This window comes from Lepidochelys olivacea, assembly GCF_965140295.1.
Source record: "Lepidochelys olivacea isolate rLepOli2 genome assembly, chromosome: 4".
Lineage (NCBI taxonomy): Eukaryota > Metazoa > Chordata > Testudines > Cheloniidae > Lepidochelys > Lepidochelys olivacea.
Window position 1 is genome coordinate 70,070,607 of NC_140414.1, and position 25,566 is coordinate 70,096,172.

A 25,566-nucleotide genomic window follows, 5' to 3' on the forward strand; every position below is an offset into this window, starting at 1 on the left:
CAAACTTAAGAAAAAAATAAAAAATGTAAGAGGCTCCAGGAGTGAGAATAAGTCCAGCAATTGCATGGAGGAAGGATATCAAAAGGATTGCGTATCCCCTTGTTCTACTCTTGTGGTTATGCCTGTGGGAAAGGTAATAGGGGAGGGTGAATAGTAAAAAGAATTTGCAGTTATAAGAAAGCAGGTGGCTTGTGGTATTTTTTGTCTTAGTGCTTGATCCTTACAAGATACCGAGTTCATCTCATGAAGTGCTATTTGACCTCACCCCCTGTTTTCTTTGGGGAGTTAAGATGTGCATTACCTCATAGAAGGTGCTCAGTACCCTGCATTTATTGAGTCTTGGTATATTATTGATTGTAGTTTTGTACTATCAGCTGTTTAGGCTGTTGACAAAAGAAAAATTGTTCCCAGTGGGAGGGTGTACTATTATCAACGTTATGTGGAGCTGAAGAAAGTAATAGAAGCAATAAGAATGCAGTTCTTCGAATTCGGGTTACTGTATTACTGTTGTCTGTTCTCAGGGGTTTGTATTTCATGTGCAGAAAATCCAGCTGGGGGAAATGTGATATAATATTCCTCAGATTAAGGTATTTTAATTTTAAAAAAATCCCTACAGTAATCTAATTTTAAATTACAGAATGTAAAAGTAGAAAATGTTTAGTACCTGTATTAAAGACATACTTAAACACTCTTGCACCCTTCAGAATACTTCAGGTTCCAGAAATAAAAATATATAACACCACAGTAATAGAAATGTAAATATCACAGGCTACAAAAAAGGCTATTGGCATACATTGTTATCACCCTTTCATGCAAAAGTCTGTTAAAAAAAAAAAATCAGCTCTGCCACTTGTCCTGAAGGTCAGTGGATTTGTACCCCATCAGACCAGAAGGGGAAGAAAATTCTCCAAAATCAGAGACCCCCAGAGGTTAGGAATCTGTCAGCGCCCCTGAAGCATTTAAATCTAGGGACTTAGTTCAGCCACTTCATCTCAGCTTAAGTCCTGCTTCAGAGTATGGGGTGAGAGGCAGCCTGTCAGTTAGCTAGAATTTGAACAAAAGCTGACATTATCAATTAATATCAATACCTCCTTTGCAGCCAGAAGTGAATAGTTAGTCAGTACCACTGGTGTAAAGTACTCCCTTTACCAACAGCAGTAAGGGAGTGGACCACAGGTTTTTTTCAGCCAGCTGCAGCTTCTGTATATCCTTAAGTATAGAGCAGGGATCGGCAACCTTTGGCACACGGCCCATCAGGGAAATCCGCTGGCGGGCTGGCACTGTTGTTTACCTGCAGGTTCGGCTGATCGCAGCTCCCTGCGGTTTGCCGTTTCTGGCCAATGGGGGCTGCGGGAAGCGGCAGCCAGTACATCCCTCAGCCCATGCTGCTTCCCGCAGCCCCCATTGGCCAGTGGGAGCTGCGATCAGCTGAACCTGCGGACGCTGCAGGTAAACAAACCATCCCGGCCTGCCAGCGGATTTCTCTGATGAGCGACGTGCCAAAGGTTGCCGATCCCTGGTATAGAGTCTATTTCAGCAAATCCATCTGGAGGTATCATGGCACATGGATTGTGGCAAAGGAAATGGTCTTAGTACTTTCACCAGGTATAGATTTGGAGAAAAGCATCCCTGGTCACTGACACAGTCTGGGAATCCAGGAGAGACCGTGAGTCCAGATATACCTATAGATTGTAAACTTCCATGGTAAAGGGCAGACAACTCCTCAGTAGTGGAGGCAAATACCAATTCAGCCATAGTCCCTAATTGCTTCCCTCAATTCACAGGCATTACCTGTTTTATCTGGGTATATTGCATTGTATAGATTCCATCAGTCATTATAGTTAATATAAAATTCATAGCTTTAAGATATATATTTTCATAACATGTATTGTATAGATTTTATAATGCACATTTTCAAAATGCAATATTTACTTATCAATATTTGCGCTTGATTGGTATATTGCTGTATGACAACACTTGCCTGATATGGGAGATGATATTTCTGCTACACAAAATTGTATAGTGTTTTATATTTGGGTGTTGCAGTTTTCTTTCTATTAAGTTTGCATAGTCTGTATTTAATTGAACAAACAAAACAAAACCCTAATGAACTGTTTTCAGTGGCCTGAATTTGGCACCGGTTGCAAGGCTCCGCACTACTTGGGAAAAACTTCCAAGCAAATATGAGAAGCTGTTTCAAGATCTTCAAGACCTGTTTGATCCATCTAGGAACATGGCAAAATATCGTAATGTCCTGAACAGCCAAAACCTACAGCCTCCCATTATTCCTCTCTTCCCTGTTATCAAAAAGGACCTTACTTTCCTTCATGAAGGTAAATGCAAAATAGCATGTTTATTTATCTCCACAGAAAATAGATTTTGCAGCCTCGTAGATGATACCATTACTATTTACTTGTCTTCCTTTTACTAAATATAGGAAATGACTCAAAAGTGGAAGGCTTGGTCAATTTTGAGAAACTGAGAATGATTGCAAAAGAAATTCGTCATGTTGGTCGAATGGCTTCTGTTAACATGGATCCTGCTGTAATGTTCAGGACTAGGTAGGTTTGTCTTCAACAGAGCTTCAATTGATTGAGACAAAAAATTGAGTATCAACAATAAAATAAATAATTCTCTAGTGCCCCTCCACAGTCCTTAACAAAAGAAACACTGCAAATGAAATAATGAAAGATGAGACTTTATCTTCCCACCTGTGGGGCCTCTTTGTTCTTTCCATGCCTGGAACACTCATAGAAGTCAATGGGAGTTTTCAGTTGCAAGATTGGACTGTATAACTTCTGTATCACTGGTTGTATTGCAGCATTTTAGATGTACGATGTCTCATTCACTACTATTCATTGTACCACTTTTGGGTAATCACAGTTATGTACTGTATCCACATTTTAAAACCAGCTTTAAAAAGGAAAGTAATTCTAGATCTTACCATGGCGGGAACAGTGTTTTATGTTCTCCCACTGATAGCCAATTTGCCTGATTCCGTGATGAGATCCCACCAATTCGTAGTCTGAATGAAGATATTCGATTTCACTATATACTGTAGTAGAGGAAAGTTTATTGTATGAAATGTTGATGCACAGGACAATCTAAATTGCTCACAGTTTACTACAAATAGGAATATTTGAACGTCAGCATAAATCAATGGTGCAGGAGAATGTGGAGTGATTGCTGTTTGGTTTTGTGTAGAGACAGCATAATGCACTCTCGCTTAATCTGAACTAGAAGAGTTTTTAATATCCAACTGTGCGCCTGAGAAAAGTCTGTTTTAGTGTTTGTGGGCTTCTAGTACTGCTTGTCCTGAGGTCTGGTCTTTTCTTTCTGAGCTTGTGATCTTTCTCTATCTCTTCCTAAACCCATGCTTCACTCTTCATGGCTCTCACTTGCAGGAAGAAGAAATGGAGGAGTTTGGGGTAAGTGGTTGGAGACAACGCACACGGACAAACATTCTTTTCTGACCATTTGCATTGTTTTTCTACTTGCTATCTTTAATTTTCTGATGCTTTGACATTTTTCTTTTAACCCTTTTGTACTTACAATAAGTTTAATCCAATGGTGCTTTTGCTTTTGAGGTCAAAAACACAAGAGCTGTGAAACTATTTACAGATATTTCTGAGTGTGATTTGGGGAAGGGTTGTTTATTTAACACAACAGTAAAATTGACTTTAATATAACCAGTCTGGCTTGTAATAGAAAGGAAATTCCAAAATAGTATGGGGATAGCTGTACAACTAAAATTTACATATGCCTGATAAATGAGTGAAGATGAAATCCACTGATATTAAAAATTGAAGTACCATGATTTTTACAGCTCAACTAACTATATTTTCACTCTAAATCCAGCCTCCATTTTTTACTCTTAACAAATCAGAAGCCACAAATAGCTTCCATATATACATACACAAATTGAAATGCATGACGTTTATTTCCTCATTAACTAATTGATCATTCATTTAACAAAAAGCTCATCATACTCAAGTTAGGGAACAGAAAAAGATTTTTTTTCTTCATTACTATTGAAATTGAGGTTTTTATAAACCCAGATTAACACTGTGTTGAAGACAGTTTCTAGATAATTTGTATTTAAATTGGAGGCTCAGCTACAGTTGTCTGTCAGCGTTGTCTTGCTGCATGAGCTTTTCTTAATGCTCCAACTTCCTCAGTAGCTGACTTATGTGAGGGAGCTATCTTGAATGCTTTTCTAGATGTGAGAAGAGAGATTGCCTAGTTGGAGTAGAATAGGTTCCAGGAACTTATTTTATTTTAATTATACATAAATTATTATTTTTAACCAAGTGAAGAGATTTCTTGATCCTCATCTTCTGTCTATTATAGCTGTTTGTTTGACTTACTGGAATGAGGCATGTAAGCTTTGACCGTAGACTGACATTCATGCAACCTTTTGCATGTTTCCAGTTCATGAAGTGATACTTTGCTGGACTAAGTCTCTCTTTCCTCCTCTTTCCCACTTCACTCCAGGTCTCTCAGCCAGGGCAGTACAAATGCAGCAGTGCTAGATGTTGCACAAACAGGGGGACACAAGAAGCGGGTACGTCGCAGCTCCTTTCTCAATGCCAAAAAACTGTATGAAGATGCTCAGATGGCACGAAAAGTGAAGCAGTACCTCTCTAACTTGGACCTGGAAATGGATGAAGAGAGCCTCCAGACACTGTCTCTGCAGTGTGAGCCAGCCACCAACACATGTGAGCTTTTTCATTAAATAAGCATTATAAATAGCTGCTTATATCTGCATGTAACTTAACTTCTGGGCTATATCTTCCTGTCACTTATATGTCTGTTTTCTGAGCTCTGTTATGCGTAAAGGTCAGCAAAGATTTTATAATTAAAAACAATATGTGTTTTAAAGGAATTAAAGCTCTCTCCCTTCCTTTGCCTCTCTAAATAAATATGCACTCCTAATTGTTGTATCTGAGCTCCTTTTAATTAAAATCAGAAGTTTTGAACCTTCCACTTAGACTGCTGAAATAGTTAATTCCTTGTTTCTTCCATTTATTGCAAAGTACCGAAGAATCCAGGGGACAAACGGTCTGGGAAACAGGAAACGTCACCAGTGGCACCTAGGGCAGGAATTCAGCAGAAGATGCAGCAGCAGCATAAAATAAACCAAGCATTGCAGGTCCCTGCTGTGTCCCTCTATCCCTCTCGCAAGAAAGTACCAGTCAAAGACCTCCCACCATTTGGTAAGTGAAATGAGGGGGTGGGTGGGTTTCGTTAAAAATGTTTAGATGTTTCTTTGTATAGTTCAAGCAGGCGTACTTTTGAACTGGTGAAATATTGTAACGTTTAGTTCAAGTTAGTGCTCTCAGTTATCCCTCTGTCAGTTTAGACAGCATATATAAATCCTCCTAATAGCAGATAAACAGGAGAAAACTTCTCCTAGTAAAGGGTCTGGTTGGCTTATCCTTTTCAGTTGTAGATTTGTTTCCACCTGGTGATAATTGCTCTTCTGGCTGGTGCACTGGAGCCTTGGGCTTAAGTTTTCAAAAGTCACTAATGATTTTGCTTGCCTCCATTTCTGAGTGATCAATCTGAGATACCATAAAGGGGCCTGATTTTCAAAAGTGTCTTGAGCATCTGCCCTCCAAAAAATCAGGCCTGTCCAAGGTATGTCAAGTTGAGTACCCCCAGTCACTAATCACTTTGAAAATGTGGGCTGTAGTTTTTAACTTTTTCATTTGACAATTGCCCTTCACCACCACGTTCCCCCAAATCTTTTTCTGTTGCAGTGCTAAAGTTGCACTGTTTGGGATGCTACAGATTGAAACAGGAGAATGGTAGTTTCTTATAAATAATTTGATTTCTCCAAATCTCTCTCTGGCAGCTAAAGAGGGCATCCTGTTGCAGTGTTATGAAGTCGTCTGAAATTTTCCTTATTTAATTTGAATTAAAAACATATTCTCAGGTTTGTTTCTAAGCAGGATAGCTATCCTCTTTATACAGGGAGTGATTTTCCACAAACGTTGCTCTATTCTGTCTCCGCCTGCTGTTAGGGTCTCTCACACCTATTGTTTAAGCTACAAAAGAGGGATTTAGAAAAACCAAGTGAACAAGAAATAATGTAGTATTAGGCTAGTTCTATAGATTCTGCTGTCTAGAGGATCAAATAAACTGTGTTAATCAAGGTTTCAGAGTAACAGCCGTGTTAGTCTGTATTCGCAAAAAGAAAAGGAGTACTTGTGGCACCTTAGAGACTAACCAATTTATTAGAGCATAAGCTTTCGTGAGCTACAGCTCACTTCATCAGATGCATATCGTGGAAACTGCAGCAGACTTTATATATACACAGAGAATATGAAACAATACCTCCTCCCACCCCACTGTCCTGCTGGTAATAGCTTATCTAAAGTGATCATCAGGTGGGCCATTTCCAGCACAAATCCAGGTTTTCTCACCCTCCACCCCCCCACACAAATTCACTCTCCTGCTGGTGATAGCCCATCCAAAGTGACAACTCTTTACACAATGTGCATGACAATCAAGTTGGGCTATTTCCTGCACAAATCCAGGTTTTCTCACATCCCCCCCACCCCCATACACACATAAACTCACTCTCCTGCTAGTGATAGCTCATCCAAACTGACCACTCTTCAAGTTTAAATCCAAGTTAAACCAGAACATCTGGGGGGGGGGTAGGAAAAAACAAGAGGAAACAAGCTACCTTGCATAATGACTTAGCCACTCCCAGTCTCTATTTAAGCCTAAATTAATAGTATCCAATTTGCAAATGAATTCCAATTCAGCAGTTTCTCGCTGGAGTCTGGATTTGAAGTTTTTTTGTTTTAAGATAGCGACCTTCATGTCTGTGATTGCGTGACCAGAGAGATTGAAGTGTTCTCTGACTGGTTTATGAATGTTATAATTCTTGACATCTGATTTGTGTCCATTTATTCTTTTACGTAGAGACTGTCCAGTTTGACCAATGTACATGGCAGAGGGGCATTGCTGGCACATGATGGCATATATCACATTGGTGGATGTGCAGGTGAACGAGCCTCTGATAGTGTGGCTGATGTTATTAGGCCCTGTGATGGTGTCCCCTGAATAGATATGTGGGCACAATTAGCAACGGGCTTTGTTGCAAGGATAAGTTCCTGGGTTAGTGGTTCTGTTGTGTGGTATGTAGTTGTTGGTGAGTATTTGCTTCAGCTTGTGGGGCTGTCTGTAGGCAAGGACTGGCCTGTCTCCCAAGATTTGTGAGAGTGTTGGGTCATCCTTTAGGATAGGTTGTAGATCCTTAATAATGCGTTGGAGGGGTTTTAGTTGGGGGCTGAAGGTGACGGCTAGTGGCATTCTGTTATTTTCTTTGTTAGGCCTGTCCTGTAGTAGGTAACTTCTGGGAACTCTTCTGGCTCTATCAATCTGTTTCTTTACTTCTGCAGGTGGGTATTGTAGTTGTAAGAAAGCTTGACAGAGATCTTGTAGGTGTTTGTCTCTGTCTGAGGGGTTGGAGCAAATGCGGTTGTATCGCAGAGCTTGGCTGTAGACGATGGATCGTGTGGTGTGGTCAGGGTGAAAGCTGGAGGCATGCAGGTAGGAATAGCGGTCAGTAGGTTTCCGGTACAGGGTGGTGTTTATGTGACCATTGTTTATTAGCACTGTAGTGTCCAGGAAGTGGATCTCTTGTGTGGACTGGACCAGGCTGAGGTTGGTGGTGGGATGGAAATTGTTGAAATCATGGTGGAATTCCTCAAGGGCTTCTTTTCCATGGGTCCAGATGATGAAGATGTCATCAATATAGCGCAAGTAGAGTAGGGGCTTTAGGGGACGAGAGCTGAGGAAGCGTTGTTCTAAATCAGCCATAAAAATGTTGGCATACTGTGGGGCCATGCGGGTACCCATAGCAGTGCCGCTGATCTGAAGGTATACATTGTCCCCAAATGTGAAGTAGTTATGGGTGAGGACAAAGTCACAAAGTTCAGCTACCAGGTTAGCCGTGACATTATCGGGGATAGTGTTCTTGACGGCTTGTAGTCCATCTTTGTGTGGAATGTTGGTGTAGAGGGCTTCTACATCCATAGTGGCCAGGATGGTGTTATCAGGAAGATCACCGATGGATTGAAGTTTCCTCAGGAAGTCAGTGGTGTCTCGAAGGTAGCTGGGAGTGCTGGTAGCGTAGGGCCTGAGGAGGGAGTCTACATAGCCAGACAATCCTGCTGTCAGGGTGCCAATGCCTGAGAAGTTGGGGCGCCCAGGATTTCCAGGTTTATGGATCTTGGGTAGTAGATAGAATATCCCAGGTCGGGGTTCCAGGGGTGTGTCTGTGCGGATTTGATCTTGTGCTTTTTCAGGAAGTTTCTTGAGCAAATGCTGTAGTTGCTTTTGGTAACTCTCAGTGGGATCAGAGGGTAATGGCTTGTAGAAACTCGTGTTGGAGAGCTGCCGAGCAGCCTCTTGTTCATATTCCGACCTATTCATGATGACAACAGCACCTCCTTTGTCAGCCTTTTTGATTATGATGTCAGAGTTGTTTCTGAGGCTGTGGATGGCATTGCGTTCCGCATGGCTGAGGTTATGGGGCAAGTGATGCTGCTTTTCCACAAATCAGATGTCAAGAATTATAACATTCATAAACCAGTCGGAGAACACTTCAATCTCTCTGGTCACGCAATCACAGACATGAAGGTCGCTATCTTAAAACAAAAAAACTTCAAATCCAGACTCCAGCGAGAAACTGCTGAATTGGAATTCATTTGCAAATTGGATACTATTAATTTAGGCTTAAATAGAGACTGGGAGTGGCTAAGTCATTATGCAAGGTAGCCTGTTTCCTCTTGTTTTTTCCTCTCCCCCCCCCCCCCAGATGTTCTGGTTTAACTTGGATTTAAACTTGAAGAGTGGTCAGTTTGGATGAGCTATTACCAGCAGGAGAGTGAGTTTGTGTGTGTATGGGGGTGGGGGGGGATGTGAGAGAACCTGGATTTGTGCAGGAAATAGCCCAACTTGATTGTCATGCACATTGTGTAAAGAGTTGTCACTTTGGATGGGCTATCACCAGCAGGAGAGTGAATTTGTGTGGGGGGGTGGAGGGTGAGAAAACCTGGATTTGTGCTGGAAATGGCCCACCTGATGATCACTTTAGATAAGCTATTACCAGCAGGACAGTGGGGTGGGAGGAGGTATTGTTTCATATTCTCTGTGTATATATAAAGTCTGCTGCAGTTTCCACGATATGCATCTGATGAAGTGAGCTGTAGCTCACGAAAGCTTATGCTCTAATAAATTGGTTAGTCTCTAAGGTGCCACAAGTACTCCTTTTCTTTTTGTGTTAATCAAATAATTCTGGATTATTGATTGCAACACTGCAGTCCTCTAGATCAAATGCAAATTCTGTAGAATGCTTGAAAAAATAACTCCACCCCTGAAATTTGCAAAGCTGTCACATGTAGATCAATCTGCACTTTTAATCGGCAAACTTGATGTTTGTTTCAAGAGAGCAGTTCTTCAGTCTTTGCCCTCTAGGTCTTTCCTAGGAGCTGTTACTGCTAGTCTCCCAAAGTCTAGAGTTTGTGCAGAGACAGTTCTCAAAGGAGAAAGGAAGAAAGCCTACTCTAGGAATATATTGCCCCACCAGGTGTTCACTTGCCCAACCTCCCGCATCACTTTCTTTGGTGATACTCTAAGCTATTTTGAATAGCCGAAGCAACTGAAGAGCAGCTGAGGTCCTGTTATGTAACCTTTCAATAAACATTGGAGTCTCTGAGGGATTTTGTACAGCTCCACCATTTGCTAGTTTTGATCTCTCAGAACTCATCATACTCCTCTCCCAGGTGGTAGATCTGCACAGAAGATATTCTGGAACATGAGTTACAAGAATCTTTTCAGTGAACGGGTGGAAACCCAGACACAGCAATATTTTGCTAGTAAATGTGAATTGGAATCTGAAACAGAGTGGTCCAATTTCATTGTCCAAGCTGAGTAAAATACAGAAATAAACAACATAGTGTAAATAGAGAGGAGTAAATTAATTTTTTTATTTTAGATTTTATTAAAAGTGGTATTAGAGAGATGAGGTGGGAGAGGTAATTTTTTTTTTATTGAACCAACTTCTGTTGGTGAGAGAGACAAGCTTTTGAGTTACACAGAGCTATTCTTCAGTTCTGGGAAACTTAGGCTATATCTACACTAGAGACCTTACAGCAGCACAGTTGTACTGCTGTGTGGTTTTCTATGTATCCACTCTATGTCAGTGGGAGAGAGCTCTCCCATCAGCATAATAAAGCCACTCCCAACAAGCGGCGGTAGCTATGTCAGCGGGAGACTGTCTCCCACCAACATAGTGCTGTCCACACTGGTGCGTCTGTCATTGTAACTTACGTTGGTCAAGGGTTTGTTTTTGCACAACCCTGAGTGATGTAAGTTTTACCAATAAAAGTGCTAGAGTAGACATAGCCATAATCAGTGTGTCACAGCTGAATACAAGATGGAACAGATCGTTTAGCATAAGTCGTTAACACATGTTTCAAGGGAACATTCGAGGTGAAGTGGCCTGTTAACTCCCTTCAAGTGACAGGGAGGAAAGGAACCGGGGAGGGGCTAAAGGGGAGCAGCTGGAAGGGTTGTTAGTGAGTTGTAGATAGTTGTAATAAGCCATAAATCCAGTGTCTCTTTTCAGTCCATGATTTTTAGTGTCTAGTGAAGTTATGAATTTAAGCTCCCAGGCTCATCTTTTGAAAGTATTGTGCAGGTTTCCTGTGAGGATGAGAACTGATAGGTCAGATATAGAAGTGATTGCTTTGGTAAAAGTGGTATTAGTAACTCAAGGAAGATAAATATTTTATCTTTACAGTGTCCCTATAACGCACTGTAAAATTAACAGATGTATATATTTATGGCTTAATAAATACATAAATTAATTCATTCTTCCTTAAAGGCATTAATTCCCCACAAGCTTTAAAGAAAATTCTTTCATTGTCTGAAGAAGGAAGTTTGGACCGTCACAAGAAACAAGCTGAAGACACAATATCAAATGCATCTTCACAGTTGTCTTCTCCTCCCACATCACCACAGACCTCTCCAAGGAAAGGTATAAGATGTGCAACACTATCCATTCCTTTTCCTGAAACCTGCAGGCTTTAGAAATAACTATGAGGGGATCTTGGAGACAAATTGCTTGTCTAGATGAACAATTAGTGCACAGCAAGCTGGGGTGTAAATCTACAGCACACTGACTGTTCATGTGGACTCTGCTACCAAACTAAAAGTTCACTAGTGCACACGGATCTACTTGCATCTCAAAGCAGAGTAAGTCAAAGTGCCCTTTCAGTGTGTGGTAGCATGGTCCAGACCGACATTTAGTGTACAGCAGACTAGCGCACTGTAGATTTACATCACAGTTTGCCGCACGCTACCTGTGTGTCGAGATAAGCCCTAAGGGTGAAATCTTTTCCTACTTATGCTGCCACATGAGGATTGGCAGGGGAGTGGAGTAGTAGTGCCCAGGTGGATGCTCAGGAGCCATCCTGTTAGCAAAGCGCAGGAGGATGGGTTTAGAGTGTCCTGGAGCCATCACACTAAGCAACTCTCCTTACTGCTACTTCAGACGAACATGTCTCCTTCAGTTGCCTTCTACCAAAGGCAGTATACATGGGCAGTAGTTCAGAGCTCATAGTGGCACCTTGGAGCATCATTGGGTATAATAACCAAGCCCTCTGCTGATTTCTAAAGGAATTACTAGGTTAAAATCATTCCTCCCTGCTGTGCAATTGTGCTGGATGGAGAGGGATCCATGCAAGACAGCAAGGTTTTCCCTAGAGTGTTCAAGGCTCAGATCACTAAAGCATTACATTTCCTTTATGCGAACACCTTAGTCATCCCAAGAATCAAGGTGGAAGTTTGACACATGGCTTTGCACGATGAAGCTTTCTTTGCTGAGTTAATTTTAAATAATTTCATAGAAACTGTCTTAAAATATACTGGTAGAGATTACTGTCCAGTGTGACTGGCCAAAACTGCAAATGAGTTTAAACAAGATGATCTAAGACTCCTGATGAATTTCTGTCCTGTTTCCTTTTTCATTGTACTGGCTCTGGTTGTTAATTAAGAGAAAAAAGATCAAGTGCAGGCACTTGCCTTTCTTGTATTTTTTAAAAAAATAAATAAATAAAGATTGTCACTATACAGCATATTCCTATCGCAGGTAACCTCGAGGTCATTTTCTCCTGCTATCCTTTTCAGAATAACATAGAAATCAATTTTAATGGCTGCCTGAGAGAAAGTTGTATTAAAAAATCTGTGTCAGAGTTGAGCCCCACAGAGTAAGAGCTCAGTCTTGTGATAGAGCTTGGACAGCTCTAGATTTCACTGTAGTAATAACTCCCACCGAATTGCACTGTGATGCTGAGAAATTGAAACTTGTGTGCATTTCATCTGGGTATCTCTCTCTCCTGTCTCTGTCAAATGGATATCTAAACTCTTTTCTCATCCTGTTGTTAGGTGGCAGTGGCAATCAACTGAGATATTATGGCTCCAGACAGTCGGATCTAACCAGTTCCTCCTCTTCTCTTGGAAGTGAGAACAGTAACAAGAATAACAATGCACCACGGACCTATAGGATAGGTGGGGTTTACAAAATCAAAAGGAAAAAGATCACAAGCACAATTGGCTAATGAGTATTTTGAAAAGGGATGAGGGGTCTGTCCTTCAAAAGTACAAATACATATCCAAAAGCACTGCTGAAGTGAGCTTTTCTAAGGGTGAGATAGAGGAGGTTCTTATGCAGAAATCCTTTGATGATCAGCTCGAGTCTTTGTAAGATCTCAGCATAATTTATCTCATAGACTTTAGCCAGGTGTGAAATTATATGAATTTGATCACATTCTATCAAGGCCAGTGCATTTATTGAAAAAGGAATCGGGATCAGATGAATGGAGGGGAAGTGTAGTACTGTATATTTGGTAAAGCAATCCATGAAAATGGTTCTAAACCTCAAAGCATTTCCAAGATTTAGTGGCACCATGAACTAATGTGTTTTCTTTCTTAACTTTAATCAGATTTGACGGTGTTAGGGACAGATCCTCGGCTAGTATGAACTGTGTAGCTCCACTGAAATCTCTTTGAAGCTTAATGGTGATTTTCAAACTAAAAATAAAAATTGCATGCTTACATACAAAAGTATGTTGTTGAATGGCCTCTAACCTACCTTTTAAATTCTTTTTGTACAGCACCTTGCACAATGACTAGGGTTCCTGGTCACTACAATAATACAAATATTTTATAATAAAAATAATAGCTGATAGTGCATTCATCACAAAATTACATTTTAATAATTTACCTTCCTAAAGAACTGCTTTTCGGATAAGCTTTCTAAGGCTATGTGTACACTACCACTCATGTTGGCATAACTTAAGTCCCTCAGGGATGTGAGTAAGCCACCCTTTTGAGCAACATAAGTTACATTGACCTAAGCACTGGTGTGGACAGCACTATGTCAGTGGGAGAGCTTCTCCCGCCAACATAACGACAGCCTCTTGTTGGGGGTGGATTAATTAAGTCCATGGGAGAGCTCTCTCCCATCAGAGCATCTGGGCTAGAGAGCTTGCATCGGTACAGCTGCACCGCTGTAAGGTGTCTAGTGTAGCCATGGCCTAGGAAGTGTTAACTGCCTGAAAACAAAGGGTTAGATGGGTTTAGCTGACAAATCTCACATGCAGTGCTATAATCAAAGCCCATAACTGCGAGGTGATCAATCGTCTACATTCAAAGTATTCTTGACTCTGTTGCTCAAAATGTGGATACAAAATGAGGGAGCATGCTAAAGTAAATGACTTTGTCTTGGAGGGAATGACTCTTGTAGCACCTCACATAAGTGGAGCAAACATTGGAAACTTGTTTGGATAAGATAGATAGTGAAGGTCAGATGAATGGTACATAGGAATGTAGGAATTGCCATACTATCAGACCTAAGGTCCATGTGATCCAGTATTCTGTCTCTGTCAGTGGCCATTACCAGAAGCATCAGAGGAACCTTTAAGAAAGCAGCAGTACATACATATGAAATAATCTGCTTCGCCACATAGATCTCATCGTGATCTCTGTTAGAGATTGGTTTAAACCCTGAAGTATGAGACTTTAATATCCCATCCAAAATTTCTGTTATCATTAATTATTGTAATTCTGTTATGCTGTTGGATATTCGGTTATACAAGAAATGTCAAATCCCTTTTTAATTCTTGCTACTTTCTTGGCCTCGGTTACTTCCTGTGGCAATGAGCTCCACACGTGAGTTCCACACTGTGTGAAAAAGTATTTCGGATTATCAGTTTTGAATTTGCCACTGTTGAATTTTTCTAAATGTTGTCAAATGCTTAATTTCATTGTGATATGAGACAGAGAGCAGAAGTTGTTAGTTTGCCTTCTCTATACTGTACACATATACATTGGAAATAATTTCAAACAGCAGAATTAGATGCTCAACAATTGTTTACCTTCTGTCGTCAAACAACAGAAATCCCCAATAACATTTTTAAATGGTGGTGTTTCCAAAACACTTGCTTTGTTTTGACTTCTTTTGTCCAAAGGAAATACAGGCAGTGATGAAGAAAGTAAACCAAATGTTAGAATGGGACCAAGAGATGGGATGGAGAATAAGGAAAATACTTTGATTACATTATCTAATTCAGTGGAAAATCCTCATCTAAAATAGTGTGTTCAGTTCTGGTCACCCCACCTCCGAAAGGGTTATGAAAAAATTATGGAAGGGGGTTTAGCCGAGGGTGAGGGGAATGATTAAGAGAATGCAAAAACTCTCCTATGAAGAGAGATCGAAAGATTAGGATTGGTTACCTGACAAAGGAGATGAATTAAAAGGGGTAGGATAAAAAATAACTTTTATAAGAGAGGGTAGATTAGGATCTTCTGTTCACCTTGTTTCATAATATGAACTTGAAAGCTGGTAAATTCAAAACTGGTAAAAAGAAATCATTTTTCACAACTAGCTTGTGGAATGTGTTACAGGTAGAACTGAGGCCAAAAGCATAGCAGAATTCAAAAAAGGTAAGATATTTATACAGATAACATGTATTTCCAGTGTTGTTATAGCAAATACTTAAAGGTTTGGAAGGACTATAATTACTCATACTTCAGGACTGAAGGCAAACTTTAACTATTGGCAGTTAGAAGGAAACTTTCTCTAGGGACAGAGGGTAACACTGTAAGGTATTTTGCACCTTTCCCTGAGTGGCCCACTGTTGAAAACAGGATTCTGGACTACATGGGCTACTGGCCTCATCCAGCATGGCAGTTCCTATGTTCCAAGCCCCCCATAGTCTGTGTTAACATACATAGACATAAACAGTATTGCAAGACTGGGTATTAAGTCCTACAAAGGGAAATATTTTAATATAATTCTAGAGATCCAAAAATGACAGGAAGTGATAAATTTGGCAGTAGTTTTGTAAAGACTTCTAAATACAAATATTTCATGTTGCCACTGATCTTTAAACCTACATTCAGAAATAAAACAGCTGCATTTGAATGATGGTCTTCTTGCATATTTTTGTTGCATACAGTACTGCTCTTCTTGATGAAGTGTGTCCATAATTATATTTGCTCCAATAGCACTGTTATTGAATATCTATGCTAATGCTTGAACTTATGTTTAAGTCTTTTGGTTGTAAATTTAGAATGTCTATTTAATGTTATTCTGGTCCTTATGCAGGTTATACTTTGGCTCCTAGTGGCACGGTGGATAACTTTTCAGATTCTGGTCACAGTGAAATTTCTTCGAGATCTAGTATTGTCAGCAATTCTTCATTTGACTCCATGCCAGTCTCACTGCATGATGAGAGGAGACAGAGGCATTCTGTCAGTATTGTGGAGACTAATCTTGGTGTGGGGAGAATTGATAGAAGAGCCATGATTGAACCAGATCAATACAGCTTAGGGTAGGAATTGTATATATTTACGTTTTTTAAAAAACTCTCTTCTGCATCTGTTGTAGAAATTTCCTCCCTTCTGTGAGAGAAAAATTCCCCTCTCTCCTTCTAGGTCACCACTTCTATATTACCCCTGTTTTTATAATGCTTTACATTCAGATGAGAAAATATACCCAATTCCACATTGTTCTAATGTCTACAGCAGCGCCAGTAACTACATGCACCTGCTCTTCACCTTTAGAGCATTTATAAATGCTACAGCTGATCCTCACCCCTGTGGCAGGCTAGTGTTGTGACAAGAAGTGTCTTAAGTACAGTATTATCCTTATTTTACAGATGGAAACCTTTCAACTGAATCCCAAAGTATGCCACATTTTCATCGATACCTTTTTTAGTAACTGCTGACGTGCTTTGTTGTCAAGAATAGCCTTACAAAAAGAATGCCCTGTTCTCAAAATTGACCAAGTCATTAGTTAGTTCTGATTACATTAAACTTTGGATATAGGAAATCTATGCTGTAGATGATGCTTGTATCGACTGTGTTTTTCATTAGCTATCAAATTCTCTTGGCTTGTAAAGCAATGAAAGTTTCACTGTTCTGATTTGCTGATTATCACTTATGATATCATTGTAAAATTTCTATTCCTTTCTTTCTGTCTTTTACATCTAGTTCATATGCACCATTGTCAGAGAATAGAGGCCTGTATGCTGGAGCAACTGTGCTTTCTTCTCCCAGTACAGAAGAGCTATCACAGGATCAGGGGGATCGCGCTTCACTTGATGCTGCAGACAGTGGCCGCGGCAGCTGGACTTCTTGCTCAAGCGGTTCTCATGACAACATACAGACAATACAACACCAGAGAAGCTGGGAGACTCTTCCTTTTGGACATGTTCATTTCGATAGTTCAGGCGATGGGGCAGGATTATGGGCCTCAGGCAGTCATATGGACCAGATGATGTTCCCCGATCATGGCACAAAATATGGCAGGCAGAGTCAAGGTAGGGAGGGCCTTGATCAAGCACAGTCCAGAGCAAGCTGGGCATCCTCAACAGGCTACTGGGGAGAGGACTCAGAAGGTGATACAGGTACCATAAAGCGGCGGGGTGGGAAGGATGTTTCAATTGAAGCTGAAACAAGTAGCATAACATCTGTAACAGCAGAGGAGTCAAAGCCAGCTCCCATGTCCTCTCATATAACTGTATCATCAAGTAGTGCAAAGGGGCTTATTGGTAAGTTATATTTTGTTTACCACGAAGTATCCTGTTCATTTACATATAGATGTGAATTTACTATATAAGTATTTTGCTTTAATCTGATTTGTTTTTAAAGCAAAAAGCACAGTCAATTTGTAGTTTCTCTCAAATTTTGCCCTTCAATTCTGTGTTTGCTGCTGAGAAAAGCATCACTTTGTAACGCAGATACTCATTCCTGAGTTATGTGGCCTCTTGTACTTCCTTCCCAAGTGCCATAAAATTAAGAACTCAACTAAACTGTTGGTAGTTTTTTGAGATGCTAGTGTATTTACATCACCATTTTCAAGCTTGGGTGACTGGAGTAAGGCACCGAAGCCTGTAAGCAGGGATCTCATTAAATGTGACCTGACTTTCAGTGTTCTACTCTACAAGTCCCTGTGACTTCAGTGGTAGTTGTGGATGTTCATCACCTCTGAAAATTGGGTCACTCTTAGTCCCTAAATAAATGCGTTGTGCAGGAGGTCAGACTAGATGATCATAATGGTCCCTTCTGACCTTAGTATCTATGAAAAAAAAAACTTCAGATACCCTCGTTTGAAGATGTTTGCCTTGGTGCCTAGGAAATCAAGGACCTGGAACACTAGGACAGACCTTTTGCTAAAGGAAGTGAGGTTACTTTTTAAAATATTTTTTTGTTGTGTTGAATTTTTGTCCAGGTATTACCCTCTTTACCTACGCAAGATAGATTTGGCCAATCTGAGGCCGCTGGTTTCTGTAACCATTTTATTCCCTCAAATCTCTCCCCCATTTCAGTCTACCCTCATCCTGAAGGAACATACGGCATTGCGTAAGAACTATCTGGTCTGCCAGCGTGACAATGTAGTTAGGGCATAATGAAAAACATCTTTCCATTCAGAGACAAAATATATTACTTAGCAATGGACCCAGCCCCCAAAGTTTGATCTGCAGATTTGAATTTCCTTGAAGGATGAAAGAGAACAGATGTTTTGGTTGAGGCCTATCTCTAATACTACTCATGTCATGTAGTTTCCTTTAGCATGTGGAATGACAGGCTTCATAAATGTGCTTCCAGGCTCTGCTCTTGAGCAAGTTAGCAAACATCCCACCATGCCACTCAGAGGTCTGTTTCTAAAATAATCTAGTTTATAAAGATTTCAGAAATATAAGAGAAGCCTGAAAATTCCAGCCATTTCAGTTCCATCCAATTCAGCATCAGTAGAAACTTGCTGCTTCATTATTATTATCCTTGCACAGCTCTTCCCCACAGAAGCAGCATAATTAATCTTCCCATGGTCATATCAGTTTAACTCTATATTGGTCCTATGCAGCTGATGAAGTACTGTGATCAGGAACAGGAGCACTCATATAATTCTGGGGACAAGATGTGAGTGGGGTCAAAGTGAAAGAAAACAAGGAAACAAATGGGGGTAGGGTGAAGTGAGACCAACCTGCTAGTTTAGTTGCAGCACATCAGAGTTGATTTTGGGCACTAACAGGCAAGTGAGGAAAGAGGTTAAGAGAAAACAAGATGGTTTATGTTTTCAAGAGTGAGAAAAAAGAAGAGTAGGAGGGAAGGGAAGAGACAAACACATGAAAGTGAAGGTAGGAGAAGGCACAGAAAATTTGTAACAGAAGCCAGAGGAAAGAATAGTGAATAGTTTGATGTTGGTGGAGAGAAAGTTATATTTGAGATTTTAAGATACCAATCTGTTTCAGAAACTCTTAAAACCTCTTTAAAATTTCTTCCACGCTCCCTCCACCTAAATTGCATTTGGAAAAGAGCCACTATTCAAACAGTTATTCAATACCATTGGCCTTATGTTAGAGATTAGTGCCTATTATTTTAACATGGTGAATTTCACATTAAATAATTCTGAGGGAGCTTTTTCCATGAGATTCACCATGCTCTGAACTACAAGAAAGAAAGAAACAGCCTTTATGCATCATCCTTTCAAATACTGTAAATAGAAAGGTTTAACAGATCTGTTCTGTCACACTAGATGAATGCACTGGCTACATGTTTATTAATATTTCTATGTTTAGTGTCAACACTGTAATTTAAAAGCTCATAATTAAGAGTCAAAGTGACCACCTTGGTGCCCTTGTGAAGTCTTTCTAAATATAGACTCAAAAACACCATACTGCAGTCGTTCATACTCTACCGTTGGTCTTCTCTACCAGAGGTCTAAAAGTTCTTTTTCAGTATATGTGCATTTTGTTTATCCTCTGTGTTGACAGTTTAACCACTCCTGTACAAACATATGCTGTCCTTTCCTTAAGGAGTTAAGCTATCTACAAACATTAGGAAATTGACCAATGCTATCCTGGGACCAAGACTGAAACAACAGCACTGCAAACAATAATTAGTCATCATTTTTTAAAAGTTTAATGGTACAGTAGAAGTGTGTTTTAGGGAGGAATTTGAAGGACAGAATTAATTCCGTAAATGACACAAAACCAGTGGAAGACCCTAAATGGGGAAATGCAGATTTTTCCCATTGTTGATTTGTCTTGTCCCATGTCATGACTGATTTTAGAAAGGATTTTCTTGAGATCTTAATTAATATGCACCTAACGAAAACAGTTACTCTAAAGAGATTTAGACTCCCTGACTAAAGTTTTCATGTCTGTGGGTTTTTTAACCTCTGAAAATTTTTTCAATTGCTTAATTTCACAGTTCTTAAACTACTTGTCTCATTATCTGATTTGTGTTTCTAACACCTGTGGGGCAGGCATAGCAACTTCTGCAGCCTGAAAGACATCTTAATAAGAAGCTAGCATAAAACTGAATAAGCAGAGGGAATTTTTCCAAACTCAAGGACTTTTGTTCACAACTGAATGTGTGCCATTGCTCCTTTATCTGGGCAGTCTACATATTTTTTTAAATGAGATGATGGGACTTGAGTTGTTTGAATTTGTGAGTGCTCCCTTTTTTTCTTGATGGGTAGTATTTAAAAGCTCCAGAGTATAGTATATCAGGTATGGACCCGTGGAGACCTATGTGCTTTATTTCATGTGCTGTGAGCAGTCCCATTGACTTCAATGGGTAATTATATTGACTTGTATAAGTTCTTGCAGATTCAGGGTTTTAGTGGAGGCGACACTTAATTTGCATAATTCTATTGCATGTACAGTTTAATGGACAGTAAGATATTTTTGTCCTGTACTAAAAGTTAGAGGCTTAGCCAAGTATAACCATTGCCTGCATGATGGAAGCACAGTCATGCTGTATATACTGTGTTTTACCAAAAGTATTTCTTACATGATCTCTGTTTTAAGGTGATATATAATGTTGATATGTGTATAATATTTAAATCTTATCCTGTTTGTCTCGATTTCGTCGATATATTTCTTTTTCTCATTGCTCAAATTCGGTTTTGAACATATTGTCCCTAGTTACTGTCTCTTATAGTAGTGTATTATTTTTCTGCAGCACGAAAAGAAGGTCGATATCGAGAACCACCTCCAACTCCCCCTGGTTATGTAGGAATACCTATTGCAGACTTTGCGGAAGGAGTTTCCCATCCAACTAGAAAACCTCCGGATTACAACGTAGCACTTCAGAGGTCTAGGATGTTAGCACGGACATGTGAGACCCAGGGGACTTCAACTTTGCAGCAGCAATCACACGGTCACTCAGCTAGCAGGCCTGTGAACAAACCTCAGTGGCACAAACCAAACGAGTCAGACCCACGTCTTGCTCACTATCAGTCTCAAGGTTTTTCCACAGAGGAGGATGGTAAATTTCTAATGTTTTCAAAACATTAATTAAGGGCTAGATTTAAACAGTCCATGAGCACTTTAACATGCATTGGAAATTCTGGCCCTAAATGTAATTGTTTTTCCACCTATGGATTTTTTAGGGTTTTTTTTTTTTTTTTACCTTTTGTTTCTAACTTAAATTAGACTCTGGCATAAGACAGTTATTTAAAAAATGTTGAGTTAGAAGTTTTGTGCAGTCTTTATTCAATTGACCTCTGCAGCTGAGCATACCAAGGAAATATTTCAAGCTTCATTAATTTTTTTTCCCCAAATTTTCATGTGACTGAGAGAATTTATGAATTCGCCCACAGATGTTCTGACATTTCCACGAGTGAACACTGTTATAAGCAATTGCGGCCTCAGAAGTTTTAATTTAAATAAAAGCATTTGAAAATGAAGTGGTTTGTGGACAACTACAACCAGGGCCAACCACAAGATACCTCACTAAGCTATTAGAGATTTAGTAGTCTCTGGCTGAATGTTGTGTTTTCCAGGAGGAGGGAAAGCCAAGCCCACCCAGATATGGTGCTTCTATGTCTTATTTTCTTTGGAAATACATTTCCAAAGAAATACACTCTTGATGATTCTATAGTTAAAGCTGGCTTGCTTCATTTAAAATAACAAAGCATGCTCTGAATTTATGATTTTGAGATTTTTACCTTAAGGGAAAAGGGAGGGAAAAATAATTACCTGTAGTAAATAAATATATGCTTAATTTTTACAGAAGAATGGAATATGTGTGAACACAGCAAATTTATTTCATTCAATAGCAATCTAGTTTTAAACTGATTAAAATTTATTTTCCCCCCATCCTATTGTTTGCAGAAGATGAACAAGTCTCTGCCGTCTAAGAATTGGGGCTTTTCTGGATCCAGAGTGAGCCACCTTAAAGGAGAGCACAAGAAGACGTCCCTAGTATAGGAGCCTTGGAACTATAATTAAAGGATGGTAGACCTGTTTGCCTCCTTCCCTGCCTTAAAGCAGCATGGGGCTTCTTCTCCCCCGTTCCTCCCTCCTTTCCCCTTGCATGTGAAATACTGTGAAGAAATCGCCCTGGCACTTTTCAAACTGTGTTGCTTGAAATGCACAGTGCAGCAATCTCCAAACTACCACTGTCGCTGTCTGCCACATCACACAGTATCATTCCAAATTCCAAGATCATCACATCAAGATGATTAACTCTGGCTGCATTTCCCAATGCCTGGAAGGGTTTTGAAATCTTCCTTTTAGATTTTAATCACAATCCTAGCACTTCATCTCATTGGGATAATGAGATACGCTAGTTGTCGAACGACATTGAGCCTTTAACGTACAAAGAGAAAAATGCATTGAAATCCTTCAAGTATACAATGCTTGTTTGCTTGTTTACAATGCCTTTGTTACAGTGCTGTATGTTGTTGTGTTCAGAGAGCAAATGTTACACCTGCATAATAATTACAGTATTATTTCATACTTTTTAGTAGGGTTGCCAGCCTGGGCTCCCAAAAAAAACAAAACTGATATGGCTGAGCAGGGCAGAACGGGTTATAGGATACAGCCTTTCGTTGACCACTTAGCTCCACTCTTAAAGTGCCCCACCCTGGAGTCTTAGGAAGTTTGTAAATCATAAGATAGTATTTTGAAATGGGTCTAGCATCAATGCAGAAGTAAATACTTGCAACTATCTGATGGAGGAAAACAGGACAACTTGTATAGTTTGTACCATACAATTTGTATACCTGTGCCTTGTGGAATACAGGATGGCAGAGTTTAAAAAAAAAAAAAAGAGACAGATGGTAAACCCCACCTTTAAATTATATTTTTGTCTTACTATGGTTAGAAGGTTAGTTACTTTAAGAGAAAAATTAACTGGATAACATTGCAGTGAAGGCAATTTGGGATGTCACAGCTAATGTCAGCTGTTATTACTGATCTAATAATCTCTCTCTATTGACTTGGCAGTAGGGAATAAACGAGCCTTTAAATTATGAAAAAAACACATTTAGACACGCCAGCCTTTGCAATGCAGAAATAGTCACAACTGTTAATGGCTTTATGGAACACTGCATGTGTAGAGAAGGCCAATGTGTAGCAACCACCTGCTCACAGCTGCTATTAACCCTATAATGACTGAAATGATCCTTCCCTTCTATTTTTGTGTTGTTTTTGCACAGACTCCGGAAAAGTGAAGGCTGCCAATCCGAGTAGTACTCAAATGTGAGGAACTGCTGGTCTTGGATTTTTTTTTCCATTGAACTCAGCTGATCATATTGATCAGTAGGTGAACGTAAATAGCTTCAACTTTAAAGATCAAATTGCAGTGTTTTTTCACTGTATCAAACAATGTCAGTGCTTTATTTAATTATTCTCTCTCCTGTAATCATGGCTTTTGTCTATTTGCTTATATATCTCATTGTCAATTATGAATTTGTAATTTTACATGTAATATGCATTATTTGCCAGTTTTATTATATAGGCTATGGACCTCATGTGCATATAGAAAGACAGAAACCTAGCTCTATCACAAGTTGCACAAATATTATATAAGCATTAAGTAATTGTAGACCATAGGACTGCTAATCTCAGTTCACTCTGTGATGTCAAGTGCAGAATGTACAATTAACTGGTGATTTCCTCATACTTTTGATACTACTTGTACCTGTATGTCTTTTAGAAAGACATTGGTGGAGTCTGTATCCCTTTTGTATTTTTAATACAATAATTGTACATATTGGTTATATTTTTGTTGAAAATGGTAGAAATGTACTATGTTTATGCTTCTACATCCGATTTGTATGAAGCTGAAAAATAAATAAATATAACAGTCCATTAATGCAGTCCATATTGATTCTTACACATTTTACATGTTCATCATATTTGAGCAAATTCAATTTTGAAAATAATTCACTGTACATGAATATTTAAGGAATACTGTCAAGTAACAGGCACAAAATTGAAGTGGAGATTTTTTTAAACCCACTGTAGTGTTGCCAATAAATTAGTATATCCATTACTAAACCAAAATGGCCAGCAGAGGCATTAGAGTGGCAAGGATTTTGCTGACATCATTGCTGTTGATACACAGACAAGCAAGGTAAATAAGGAGGGCCATGTTGGTTTGGGACTCCATGAGACTCATGGGGCAGTGAATCCATATTTACAAAATTTGGGGTGGGGAGAAGATGGAAAGACATGTTACCTTCTTAGAAACGTGAAACTATTGCATGTAATGAAAAGTACCTGAGAGTGTCCCTTTTAACAAAAGCCAGATGCTGTAATCTATATAATGTCCCAAGTGTTTGTTCTTTTGTGGATGTTGTGAACTCTAAGCTACTTGTAATTGGGTACAAGAGACTGGTTTAAAACATTTTTTCTTAGCCTATCCATTGGTTATATTTGGCTTGTATTTAAAAAAAAAAAAGTCAAGTATTATTTCCAAATGCAAGTTACTGCTTTGGAGAGAAGAGCAAAAAATGGTTTGTTTGGATTTTCACTATAACCCTTCATAAGGTGACCCTAAAACACCCCTCTCAAGCTCAAATAATGTGTGTAGTACCAGTTTTCATAAAAGAACACTGGACATGGAAGAGTCAAGTGATCATTGCAGTTACTTTTCATCTCTGGAATATGTGCCCCTTAACGCCCGGTAAATTTTAACTAGGATTGGATTTTTAGGGGGAGGTGGTGTGTTGTTTTTTCAGTAACTAATCCATCTTAATCTGTGGCTCATGCCGCTGGGTAAATTTCAACAAGCCAGATCAGGGCTATCACAGTAATAACTTTTCTTATGATATTAACATAAAGGGAATAAAAATTTGTTTTACATTCAATACTTTATAAATATTTCTCCTACAAACATTGGTTCTTAGGGTATACTAATCATGACAGATTTTTTTGATTGACAGTGATTTTCCCCCAGTCGGTGTGGTGATGTGTGTGATTCACTTGCAAGTAAGTCATTTTGCTCCATGTTTGTCAGACTGCAGTATTACACCGATCCACTGCTCTCTAATTTATGCCTTCCCTTTCTTCTATTCGGTGGCTCTAGAACAACCGTTCGGAAGAAACCATCACAAAAGAGTAATAGGTATGTAAATTTGACCCACAACTATTGCTGAGTTCTTTACGGATGGCTTTTGGTTATAGCAATCAAGAAATCAATTAGCTCCAACAGAATCAGAAGCTCTGATGTACAGTGAGTTTTTATAAAGACGAGCTAATAATAAGCTGAATGTACTCTGTGGTATGTTTGTTTGCACAGAGCATGGATTGAAGTGGCAAGATAAATCATATTTCACTAGAGAGAAAAAATGTTAGATTGTAAACTCTTTGAGGCAGGGAATATTTGTTATATGTTTGTACAGTGCCTAGCACAGTGGGGCCCCAATTTTGATTTGGGACCCCCAAGGGCTACTGCAATACAAATAATAAATATTCGTCTTCTTTGAGTGTTGGTCCCTGTGTGTATTCCACATGTGGATATGCAAGTTCCTGAGTGTGGAGATGCTTAGCAAGCAACATCCACTGGCCTCTCCCATGTACAGTTGCCCTTCTCATGCTGTCCTCGTGCTCCAGATCAGGGTGACAGGCTGACACCTCTCCAGTTCCTTCTTGCCGCCACATGGTCTGAGTTAGAATCTTCTGGGTCCAGCTTCTTTCTTACCAGCCTGTAAATAGTTTTTAAAATTTAGCATAGTTAGTT

General features: G+C 39.5%; 1 protein-coding gene across 12 annotated transcripts in view; it reads left to right on the forward strand.

Moving 5' to 3' along the window:
• RAPGEF2 (Rap guanine nucleotide exchange factor 2) overlaps positions 1-22,652 on the forward strand; it is a 305,030-nt gene extending 282,378 nt beyond the window's left edge. For 5 of the 12 annotated variants that reach the window (XM_084626375.1, XM_084626379.1, XM_084626385.1 and 2 more), the window contains 11 exons: positions 2,122-2,333; positions 2,438-2,561; positions 3,405-3,428; positions 4,495-4,718; positions 5,037-5,216; positions 10,907-11,059; positions 12,469-12,591; positions 15,692-15,917; positions 16,579-17,138; positions 20,557-20,862; positions 21,711-22,652. In XM_084626375.1, the coding sequence (XP_084482501.1) occupies positions 2,122-2,333; positions 2,438-2,561; positions 3,405-3,428; positions 4,495-4,718; positions 5,037-5,216; positions 10,907-11,059; positions 12,469-12,591; positions 15,692-15,917; positions 16,579-17,138; positions 20,557-20,862; positions 21,711-21,736 (2,158 nt within the window). In that variant the 3' untranslated portion in view covers positions 21,737-22,652. The remainder of the gene's footprint in view (positions 1-2,121; positions 2,334-2,437; positions 2,562-3,404; positions 3,429-4,494; positions 4,719-5,036; positions 5,217-10,906; positions 11,060-12,468; positions 12,592-15,691; positions 15,918-16,578; positions 17,139-20,556; positions 20,863-21,710) is intronic. The other 7 variants (XM_084626382.1, XM_084626383.1, XM_084626378.1 and 4 more) reach the window with 4 other exon arrangements.
• Positions 22,653-25,566: the final 2,914 nt, after the last annotated feature.